Source organism: Pseudonaja textilis, chromosome 1, assembly GCF_049901715.1.
Source record: "Pseudonaja textilis isolate UNSWEBS1 chromosome 1, rPseTex1.2, whole genome shotgun sequence".
In the NCBI taxonomy this organism is placed as follows: domain Eukaryota; kingdom Metazoa; phylum Chordata; class Lepidosauria; order Squamata; family Elapidae; genus Pseudonaja; species Pseudonaja textilis.
The window spans coordinates 2,092,476-2,104,479 of NC_141990.1; the positions used below are offsets into that span (position 1 = coordinate 2,092,476).

At 47.7% G+C, this 12,004-nt stretch overlaps 1 protein-coding gene across 1 annotated transcript in view; it reads left to right on the forward strand.

Moving 5' to 3' along the window:
• ANKRD13B (ankyrin repeat domain 13B) overlaps nt 1-12,004 on the forward strand; it is a 62,746-nt gene that overhangs the window by 42,949 nt on the left and 7,793 nt on the right. Inside the window, exons 6-11 of the mRNA XM_087922932.1 lie at nt 1,719-1,785; nt 1,897-1,978; nt 3,187-3,251; nt 7,010-7,140; nt 7,278-7,435; nt 9,738-9,896. Of these exons, the coding sequence (XP_087779058.1) occupies nt 1,719-1,785; nt 1,897-1,978; nt 3,187-3,251; nt 7,010-7,140; nt 7,278-7,435; nt 9,738-9,896 (662 nt within the window). The remainder of the gene's footprint in view (nt 1-1,718; nt 1,786-1,896; nt 1,979-3,186; nt 3,252-7,009; nt 7,141-7,277; nt 7,436-9,737; nt 9,897-12,004) is intronic.

The following is a 12,004-nucleotide window of genomic DNA, read 5'->3' on the forward strand; positions in this document are numbered from 1 at the left end:
TCCTCTTCCTTCCTCCTCCTCTTCCTTCCTCCTCCTCTTCCTCCTCCTCCTTCCTTCCTCCTCTTCCTCCCCTCCCCTCCTCCTCCCCTCCTCTCCCTCCTCTTGCTCCTCCTCTTCCTCCTCTTGCTCCTCCTCTTCCTCCTCTTCCTCCCACTCTTGCTCCTCTTCCTCCCCTCCTCCTCTTCCTCCCCTCCTCCTCTTCCTCCCTCCTCCTTGTCCTCCTCCTCTTCCTCTCTACAAGCACCTAGCATTGATGAATTGTTAATTGTTAAATGATTTGTCCCATTTCTTCCTTCCTCCTCCTCTTCCTCTTCCTCCCCTCCTCTTCTTCCTCTTTCTCCTCCTCTTCCTTTCCTCCTCCTCTCTTCCTCCTCCTCTTCCTCCCCTCTTGCTCCTCTTCCTCCCCTCCTCCTCTTCCTCCCCTCCTTCTCTTCCTCCTCCTCTTCCTTCCCCTCTTCTTCCTCTTCCTCCCCTCCTCTTCTTCCTCTTCCTCCCCTCCTCTTCCTCCTCTTCCTCCCCTCCTCCTCCTCTTCCTCCCCTCCTCTTCTTCCTCCCTCCTCCTCTTCCTCCCCCTCTTGCTCCTCCTCTTCCTCCCCTCTTGCTCCTCTTCCTCCCCTCCTCTTCTTCTTCTCTCTCCCCTCCTCTTCCTCCCCTCCTCCTCCTCTTCCTCTCTACAAGCACCCAGCATTGACGAATTGTTAATTGTTAAATGATTTGCCCCATTTTACATCCTTTTTTTGTCACCGTTGTTAAGTGAGTCCTGCAGTCATTAAAGAAATCTGGCTCCCCCCCTTCCCCTTTGACTTTGTTTGCTGGAAGCTGCCCGGGAAGTTTTTACAAATGGGGACAGTGCAACCCCCATAAATACAAGTCAGTTGCCAGGCCTCTGAATTTTGATCACATGACCACGTGGGGGGGGCCGGGGGGGAGGAATGCCTCCATGGCCGCCAATGTGCCACTGATCCTCAATCACTTTCTTCCGGGCTAGTTGTAACTTGGAACGGTCACTAAACAAGTGGTCGTGTTGTGGCCCGCAGCAGAGTCGGACAGTGGGGAGGGACATGGCCCAGTCCTGGAGTCTGGGGAGGGCTCGGACGAGGGTCCTGCGTCCGACGCAGAGATGGAGCCAGGGCCATCAGGGAGTTACGTGCCGATTCTGGAGCCTCCAGAATCAGATATCAGCGAGGCAGAGGAACAGCGGGAGCCTGTTCCCAGCGCGTGCATGCACGGAGCTGCCAGAAGGCAGGAACAATTACGACAAAAAGGACGATTCGGGAGTAAGGCTTGGAGGTGATTGGCCCCTCCCATAAGTCATAAAGGAGGAGCAAAGGGACAGGAGCCTTTGCAGGAAGCAACTTTGTTCCTTCTGGTCATTTGAAGCTCTGTATTGACTTCGTGCCCCATTTTGGCCTCGTATAACTAATAGGCAATTTAGTCCTTGGCAGCATTTCAAGGGAGATAAAGGTGGGTGCTGATCGGCCTTATCCTGAAGGAATGTGGCAGACTTCCGTGGGACTATTTACAAACTGTTTGGGACTCATTATGGGCTGGGAATGCCTATAATTCACAGCCGTTGAAATAATTTTTTAAAAATGGGTTTTGGGAACAGCGTGTGATGGTTACTGTCTCAGGAAGCCTTGGTCAGAACAGGTCATAAGTCGAGGAGTAACTAATTCTCCTAATGATCCCTTCTCTCTCTCTCTCTCTCTCTCTCCCAGGAACAAGACGGGTATTCTAGGCTGGAGGAGTGAAAAGACGGAGGTGGTGAACGGGTACGAAGCCAAGGTGAGTCTTCGTGAGACTGAGGACTAGAAGCTTGAAACGCTGATGGGGCAGGAAGGTGCCTCGGGGGAGGGACGTGGCAGAAACATACAAAGGCCTCCCTTCGGTCAACAGGTTTATGGCGCTTCCAACGTAGAACTCATCACCCGGACGCGGACCGAACACCTTTCGGAACAGCACAAAGGGAAAACTAAAGGTGAGGCTCACTTTGCTCTCGACAAGGAAGCTGGATTTTCGCTGGCTGAATTATTCTGCCGTTTCAGTTTGTGACTTACAAGGGAGCTGCAATCGCGCCTCCTGTTTTTAATATTGGTTTAATTATTTAATAACTATAATTAGATAGATGATAGATAGATAGATAGACAGATAGATATGATAGATAGAGATAGAGAAAGAGATAGATAGATAGATGATAGAGATTAGATAGATAGATAGATAGATAGATAGATAGATAGATAGATAGATAGATAGATAGACAGATAGACAAACAGAAAGAGATGATAGATAGATAGATAGATAGATAGATAGATAGATAGATAGATAGATAGATAGAGATAGATAGATAGATACCATAGATAGATAGATGATAGAGAGATAGATAGATAGATAGATAGATAGATAGATAGATAGATAGATAGATAGATGATAGAGATAGATACCATAGATAGATAGATAGATGATAGAGAAAAAGATAGATAGATAGATAGATAGATAGATAGATAGATAGATAGATAGATAGATGGATGATAGAGATAGATACCATAGATAGATAGATAGATATGATTGATAGATAGAGATAGAGAAAGAGATAGATGATAAAACTAGAGATAGATAGATAGATAGATAGATAGATAGATAGATAGATGATAAATAGAGATAGATACCATAGATAGGTAGGTAGGTAGATATAGAAAGATAGATAATAAATAGAGATAGATAGATACTTCCCACCAAAGGGGTCCCTATTTTTCTGCTTGCCTTTTTACATCCTTTCGAAATGCTAGATTGGCAGAAGCTGGGACCAATCAGAGGAGCTTACTCCGTTACATAGCGCTAGGGATTTGAACCACCGACCTGCTGACCTTTCTGATTGACAAGCTCAGTGTCTTAGCCACTGAGCCACCATGTCCCTTCATCCTCATCAATCCCTTGCGGGGTGGAGACTGGGCAATTAAATGGAGTTTTGCGTACTTACTGGCTGGATGCCTTTCCTGTTGCCAGTACGGAGTTTTGGTCAGCAGATGTATTCTCATTGTACCCAGAGACCTAGGATCGAACTCACAGCCTCTTGTTTGGGAGACGAGATGGCCACCTCTAGGCCATCATGCCACTCTGTTGTGTCCCACACGCGCCCCCACAAATTCAAAATCCCCCTCCCATTTTTACAGCTTTCGTCTCTTGCAGGTGGCAAAACCCCACTGCAGTCGTTCCTGGGCATCGCCGAACAACACGTGGGTCCCAACAACGGGGTGAGTAACTGGGAGACCATCGAGCTGGTGGGTTTTTGGGGGGGTGTGTATGTGTGTGTCAAAGGTCACCAGTGTTCTGCTTCCTGTGTCAACTCCTAAAATATTTCTATGGTTGCCAAAAGAAAGGGAGCGGGGAAAAGGGAGTTTGAAAGAGCAGTGCGGCCGCTTGGAAATCGAACGTGCATTCCATAAATGTTCTTTTTTTTCAAAGAGAGTAACCAGGTGCCTGAAGTTTCTGCCAAGCAAACTTTCTTAACTGGTGAGAATGATTGATGCAGTCTTGGCTATTGTTGCGGTTCACCGGCAGCCGGTACAAATGGCGGCGGAATCGGACAGTGGGGAAGAACGGCGGCCAATCCGGGAGTCTGGAGAGGACTTGGATTAGAGTCCTGTGTCCGATGCAGGGATGGGACCATCTGGGAGTGGGGTGCTGCCTCTGGAGCCTGGCAGCAGCGAGGAAGAGGACTGTGGGGAGCCTGTTTCCAGTGAGCGTATGCACAGAGCTGTTAGAAAGCGAGAGCAGCTGAGACAAAAGAGGCGACTCGGGAGTAAGGCTGGGAGTTGATTGCCTCTCCCCTAAGGTATAAAGGACAGACAAAGGTCAAGAAACCTTTGCAGGAAGAAAAGTCGTTCGCTTGGTTTGGATTAATCCTCGAAGCTCTGTGTACTCCGGTTGGTTTTTTTTTTCCTGGTCCTTCGGTTGGTTTCTGTTATAATTAATCGGATACTTCTGGGTTTTTTTTGGCAGCGTTCCATAGCCCTGAAAAGGTGTGTGCTTATCTTGGGGAATTAGTTTATAATTAGTTCTGGATGGGAATGAAAGTAATTCCCAGCGTTGCAATAAAAGGTTTTTGCTTTGAAAACAAGTTTGATATGAATTCCGTTTGACGAAGCCTCAGTCAGAATAGCTGTGGAGGTGTCCCATTGGAGAATATGAATTACGATACACGCGGAGGGGTGCGGGGGGAAACCAGGGTCAAGGGTGACAGTGAATGATGTGCCTCAAGAGTTGGCTACACCCAGGCAATGCCGGCGTGTTAATTCCCAAATAAATCCTTTTGAAGTTTTGGAAGTTTGTCTCGAGACTCAGGATTGAAACGGGGGTCGCTGCCGGAATCCTGACATTTGCCGGTAGTTTTGAAGTACAGGCAGGCCTTGACTTACGGCCATTCGTTTCATGATGGTTTGAAACTATGACAGGGCTGTAAAAAAGCCACTTGCAGTCTGTCTTCACGCTTATGACATATGATTCAAGATTTCAGGCACTTGCCAACTGGCGCGTACTGGGAGTCCTCGGCGTACGACCGCAAGGGAGCCCAAAAGTTTACGTTGCTAAGAGGTGAGGCGTTTGTTCAGTGCGGTTTGCCCCGTTTTACAACTGTCCCTGCCTCGTTGGTGAAGGGAATCACTGCGGCTCTTAAATGAGCAACTCGGACATTAAGTGAATCGGGTTTTCTCCCGGTGACTTGGCTCGTCAGGGGGGGTCGCCGAAGGAGATCGCGGGAGTCCAGGACACTGTGACGAACGCAAGTGTGAGTCATTTGTCAAGCATCTCAATGTAAATTGTTTTGACGATGGCAACGGGGGCAACGGTCGTAAGCGTGAAACCAAATCACTTTTTTCGAGTGCCGTTGTAGCTTCGAACGGTCACTGAATGAAGTGTTGTAAGTCAAGGTCTATCTCTATTTATGGCATTTGCACTGTCCTGGGGTCACATGTGATCCCCATGGGACTTTTCCAGCTGCCTTCTAACAAGTGAAGTCAATGGGGGGGGGGCAGTCATATTCGCTTAACGACAGCATGATTCACTGAACAACTGCTGTGACTCACTTAACAACCCTGGCCAGAAAAAGAGCAAAACACACCTCCCGACTGCCTTGCTTTGCAGTGGAAAGTTTGACCTCAATTGTGGACGTGAGTCGAGGATTCCCACATATGAATCCTGAAGCAAGTAAGGGGTTGGACTAGATGATCTCTTAGGAGAAGGGGGCTGGATTAGAAGACATCCAAGAACCCTTCTATCCTCTTTTTCTGCTGTATTCTATTCTGTTCTGTTTTGTTCCATTCTGTTCCATATTTCTATTCTATTCTATTCTATTCTATTCTATTCTATTCTATTCTATTCTATTCTATTCTATTCTATTCTATTCTATTCTTTCCTTTATCTATTCTATTCTATTCTATTCTGTTCTATTCTATTCTCCTTCCTTCTATTCTATTCTATTCTATTCTATTCTATTCTATTCTATTCTATTCTATTCTATTCTATTCTATTCCTAGCTGGATGCCCGTGCTTTGCTATGAAACTACGTGGTCGGGCTTAGTTTCTGGGGAGGAAAATAAGGTGGGGGGGGGATTCTGCCTCTGCCTACCAGCATCCATGGGTATTCATCTGGCTAGCGTCTTGTCAGTGTGTGAGAGAGAGTTGAGGGCTGTTTGGAAACTGAAACAGTATTTGCTGTGTGAGCAAGGAGCCTGGGCGTGGCTTAGCTCAACTGCTCTGGACTAAAGCGGCTTGGTGCTGTGAAAGTGAAACTCCTCTGCTTGTGTTTTGCCTTTGGAAGAGATTTCTTTTTTTTCAGGTGGGGAGGGGGAGTAGAACTCCTTAGCATCAGAGCGTGTTAATAATAATAATAATAATAATAATAATAATAATAATAATAATAATAATAATAATAATAATATAGGAAATACTCTAAATGCTCTGAGGGTCATTTGGAAAAATCCTTTCTAAGGGAACCCCTAGAAGCCAAGAGGAACCAACATGCTAAATTTCCAAGTTTGTAGACTTTACGGTTCTGGAGATTTTGTGATGATGCATGAGTGGTAATTTCGCTTTTATAGGTATATTTGTGTGTGTGTGTGTGTGTGTGTGTATACACACACACACACACACAAAATACAATACAATTTTGTGATGATGTGTGAGTCGTATTTTGTTTTTATATATCTATACACACACACACACACACAAACAAAATACGATACAATTTTGTGATGATGTGTAAGTGGTGTTTCGCTTTTATATATCTATATGCACACACACACAAAATACGATACAATTTTGTGATGATGCGTGAATGGTATTTTGTTTTTATATATCTATACACACACACACACACACACACACACACAAACAATACGATACAATTTTGTGATGATGTGTAAGTGGTATTTCGCTTTTATATATCTATATGCACACACACACACACACAAAATACGATACAATTTTGTGATGATGTGTGAATGGTATTTCTCTTTTATATATGTGTGTGTGTGTGTGTGTGTGTATGGCATTCAGCTTTCTTCGGGTATTTTCCCACGTCATTGTAGTTGTGCTTTTAAAGTTGTAGCAACCTTTCAGCAGAATCTCATTTGCCATCATCAGGCTTCTGCAGAACTTTACAACTTTACAACTTTAAAAGCACAACTACAATGACGTGGGAAAATACCCGAAGAAAGCTGAATGCCATACATGTAGGTACCCACGAAAACTTAAGAAAACATACATACATACATACATACATACATACATACATATATATTCTATTCTAATTCTATTTCTAATTCTATTTCTATTCCTATTCTTACTTCTATTTTCATTCTAAGCTTTTTAATTCTAATCCTGTGATTCTTGGGAAAGCGGCCACCTGGCCTCAGTTTCCCCAGGGAAAGTGGGAGGTGCTTCCCCTGTGGTGGGACAGCCCTCCCTCACGTCACCCTCCCCCCCCCCCATTCTTCTCTCCGACCCTCTGCAGGCTCTCATTACGCAGACGCTGAGCCACGCGAACCCCACCGCCATCACGCCCGAGGAATACTTCAACCCCCATTTTGAGCTGGGCACCCGGGATATGGGGCGACCCATCGAACTCACCACCAAGACGCAAAAGTGAGAGCGGAGCCAGGGCGATGGTTGGACTGTGGGTTTTTTTGGTGGGGGGGTAGGGCTGGACAAGCAAGGGTTGGCCTTCCTCACCTCCTCTTCCTCCTCCCCTCCTCCTCCTCCTCCCTTCCTCCTCTCCCCAGGTTCAAAGCCAAGTTGTGGTTGTGCGAAGACCATCCCTTGTCCCTGGGCGAGCAGGTGGCCCCCATCATCGACCTCATGGCGGTCAGCAACGCCCTCTTTGCCAAACTCCGGGATTTCATCACGCTCCGCCTGCCGCCCGGCTTCCCCGTCAAGATTGGTGAGGAGGTCAATGCCACCACAACGGTAACGAAAGGGTCGGGCGCGGGGGTGGGATTCATAACTTGTTTTTATTACCCGTTCTGTGGGCGTGGTTTGGTGGGCGTGGCTTTTTTTTGCTGTTTTGCAGCCCCGTTTTTGGGGGGGCGGGGGGGCTTCTGGGCCTTAGAGGAGCCTCTGGGAGTGGGGGGTCTTTTTTGCTCCCCTACGGCTCCTGTGACGGTCAGGAAAGCAAAAAATGGAGAGGGGTGGCTGAGCCATTATTTTGCCTTCCTCGAGTTCAGCCAAGGGAATCCTGGCAGATTCTCGCTACCGGTTCGTCCGATCCGGTGCGAACCGGCTGAATGTTGTACAGCTGATTGTCAGGAGGTGAAAAAAAAAGAAATAAAATACCTTAGGCGAATGTCAGGTGGGCAGGGTGAGCAAGTATCAGGTGGGAGGGCGACTGGGTCAGGGGGCGTGGCCAGGCAGAACTTACTACCTGTTTGGCAACCCGCGCCAAATTCTCGCTACCGGTTCGTCCGATCCGGTGCGAACCGGCTGAATGTTGTACAGTTGATTGTCAGGAGGTGAAAAAAAAAGAAATAAAATACCTTAGGCGAACGTCAGGTGGGTAGGGTGAGCGAGTATCGGGTGGGAGGGAGACTGGATCAGGGGGCGTGGCCAGGCAGAACTTACTACCTGTTTGGCAACCCGCGCCAAATTCTCGCTACCGGTTCGTCCGATCCGTGCGAGCCGGCTGAATGTTGTACAGTTGATTGTCAGGAGGTGAAAAAAAGAAATAAAATACCTTAGGCGAACGTCAGGTGGGTAGGGTGAGCGAGTATCGGGTGGGAGGGAGACTGGATCAGGGGGCGTGGCCAGGCAGAACTTACTACCTGTTTGGCAACCCGCGCCAAATTCTCGCTACCGGTTCGTCCGATCCGGTGCGAACCGGCTGAATTACCACCGCTGGTCAGGCAGAAGTTAAAAACAGAGCGGAGAGATTGGAGAGAGAGGGATTGTAAGAGAGCGATCTTATTTTAGCTCTTCGACCCATCGAAAGCAATCAGACCGCGCAACGATGACCCGGGGCTGGGTGCCAAGTTGTCTCTTGTACGGGAATTCTGGGCGTTGATGTCCTCGCATCTTAAACCAGGCCGTCTAGGGAATTCTGGGAGTTGAAGTTCACCCCTTTTCAAATGGCTGACTTTGAGAAACACGGAGCGGGGGGAAATGCAGTGGGTTAAAAGCTTTGGTGGGTTTTCTGGAGATGTCGACCCAGATGTTACAGATCCATTCATTGTACAAACCCCAGGGTGTGTGTGTGTGTGTGAGAGAGAGAGAGAGGGCTGGAAGATAGGAAGAGAGAGGAGGAGGAAGATAGGAAGAGAGGGAGGAAGAGGGGAGGAAGGGAAGAGATGGAGAGAGGGGGGGGGAGGAAAGAGAGAGGGGGAGGAGGAAGAGATGGGAGAAAGGAGGAAGAGAAGAAGGAGAGGAAGAGGGAGAGAGGGAGGAAGAGAGGAGGAGGAAGAGAGGAAGAGAGGAGGAGAGAGGGAGGAAGAGATGGAAGAGAAGGGGAGGAAGACAGAGAGAGAGGAGGAGAGGGAGGGATAGGAAGAGATGGTGAAAGAGAGAGGAGGGGGAGGAAAAGAGGAGGAAGATAGGAAGAGAGAGAGGAGGAAGATAGGAAGAGAGAGAGAGGGAGGAAGAGGGGGAGGAGAGGAAGATGGAAGATAGGGAGAGAGTGAGGGAGGAGAGATAGGAAGAGATGGTGAAATGGGAGAGAGAGGGGAGAGAGGAAGGGAGGGAGGAAGATAGGAAGAGGGGGAGGAAGAGGGGGAGGAAGAAGGAAGAGATGGAGAAAGATAGGGAGAGAGAGAGAGGAAGATAGGGAGAAAGAGAAGAAGGAAGATAGGGAGAGAGAGAGAGAAAGAGGAGGAAGAGAGAGGGGGAGAAAGGAAAAGACAAGAAGAGAGTGAGAGCGAGGGAAGGAGGAAGATAGGGAGGGATTGAGAGAGAAAGAGAAGAAGAGAGGGAAGAGAGAGGAGGGAGGAAGAGGGGAGAGAGAGGAGAGGTGGGATGGAGAGAGAGAGAGAGAGAGAGAGAGAGCTGTTCTGTTTTACATCGATGGTGGAAGATGCGAGTTGTAGTGCAAGATACCCAGCCGAGAGGCTAGTGGAAGCGACCAGGTGTGCTTCAGGTGCTGAGGGTCTTTCTTCCTAAAGTGACCTTCCTTCTCTACCTGTGCTGAAGGAGGCAGCAGGACTGAGACACACACACACGTACACACAAACACATACTTCCTTCGCTCTCGCCTCCAGAAATCCCCATCTTCCACATCCTCAATGCCCGCATCACCTTTGGCAACCTGAACGGCTGCGACGAGCCGGTGGTCTCCCTCCGCACTACGGGCAGCCCCGGCAGCGATGCCCCCTCGCCCGGGAGTGACCGGTCCAGCATTAGCAGCTCAAGCTCCCTCGGTAAGTGGGGAGGGGGGGGTGGGACAGACACACGAGGCAAAGGGATGGGTGGGTGGGGAGCAGTGGTGAAATGCTACCCGGTTTGGCCCGGTTCCCCCAAACCGGTAGTTAAAAAAAAGGCCTCCAACGATCAGCTGAGCGGGGAAAGAAGAGCCAATCCTGTGCTTTTCTGTTCTTTATCCTCACGGCTGATGGCCGCGGCAGAGTCTCAGCTGGTGTTTGGGAAGCCGCGCACTCACATATTAGATGCACACGCCATGCGCGAAGCGCACGATCGCCGAACCAGTAGGGAAACGGGTAGAATCCCACCACTGGTCGGGAAATGCCCTGCAAAACCAGGTGTGGATTCGGACAGCTGTCACCGCAAGTCAAGATGGCATCACCGGCATTTGATATATTTATTAAATTGATCCGCTGCCCATCTCACCTGTCCAAAGGGACTGCGACGACCCAAAAGGGCGTGGCACAAAAGCAACCAAGTCACAAAAGCAGGTAATGACCCTTTAATTCCTCCAACTTGGCCCTCAATGTCCAGTTATCCTCAGCTGGAGAAAAAAAACTCTCCCAAGAACAGTTTTTTAAAAGGGAAGAAATTCCGTCCGAACCCAAAGTACATATAAATTCTAAATAAAAAACCAACACAAACCACGCTGCAGCAATTAACTGGACAGGGCAGGATAAGGAACTGCAGACTTCCAAAATATAACGAAACACACAGTTGTGGGGATGCCAGAACTTGACAAGATAAGACTTGACAAACCAGCAAGGTGCTGTGCACAAAACACCCTTTTTAAATCCTGTTTTCCCAGCTGCAGCCCATGAAGGGGATCAGGGCCCTTTCCTCCCCCGTAACCCACATTGCTCCCTTATCCATTCCTCTCTGCGTGCCCTAGGATGAAGAGGGGGTGGGCCTGGGTCTTCCTCTGAAGGCCCAGCCGGACTGTGCCCTTCCCCCGTTTCCTCCACAGCCACCAAAGCCACACTCCCACGCCCTGTCAGCTGTTTCATCTCTCCGTCGGAATCAGATTCCAACAGGGGCATGACAGTGACTCTGGACTGTATGCATTTAGATGCTTGCTACAGGCAGTCCTCGACTTATGACCATGACTGAGCCCAGAATTTCCATGGCTAAGCGAGACAGTTGTTAGTGAGTTTGACCCCAGGTTAAGACATTTCTTGCCACAGTCGTTAAGCGAATCACTGTGGCTCTTTAAGTTCATAACACGGTTGTTTAAGTGAACCTGGCTTTCCCCATGGACTTAGCTTGTCACAAGGTCGCAAAAGGGGAATCACATGACCCCGAGACACTGTGACCATCATAAATATGAGTCACTTGCTAATAAATTTTGAACTTGTGACCAGGGGGATGCTGCAACAATCATAAGTGTGAAAAACGGCCGTGAGTCACTTTTTTCAGCGCTGTTGTAATTTTAAATGGTCACTAAATAAATGATTATAAGTTGCAGACTAACTGTAATTTTTCACATGGGTTACACATGTGTGGAAAAAAAGGGTGGCGCCCCCATTGCAGACCATCTCTGAAATTTTTTGATAAACAACTCCCCCTAGTATTTCTGGGCTCACCAACTAGGTGGGGGAGCCCCCTTGGAAAGGGTTACTGTTAGAAATTCTGTTTATATAAAGCACCACATAGAGCAAACAAAGAGAACAGTCACCATGTGTTTTACTGCTCATCTATATAACTGTTCCAGGAAACAGGAACCCCTACTTAGAACAAAAGAGCATAGAGTATACCATAGAGCCAAACTTATAAATACTGCCATCTACTGACTGAATACCACTGTAGCTGTTGCATAGAAATACAGTACATTCCAACAATGAATCCCAACAGTTATGGAATATTTCTTTAATTTTTTATTAATGATGCAGGCAAGGCTCGGTCACCCTGCCCAAAACACACCCCTTGGAAGGCTGGCCATGCGCTGAGATCATGTCGAGATGTTTTTATTTTTATTTTTAATATATTTTTATTAATTTTCATTTTTACATCGTAAAACATCATGGTATCAACAACGTTCTTGGCATCTATACAGGATTTCGGTTTAAATATCATAATACATTATATTGCATTTGTCTACTACTAAATA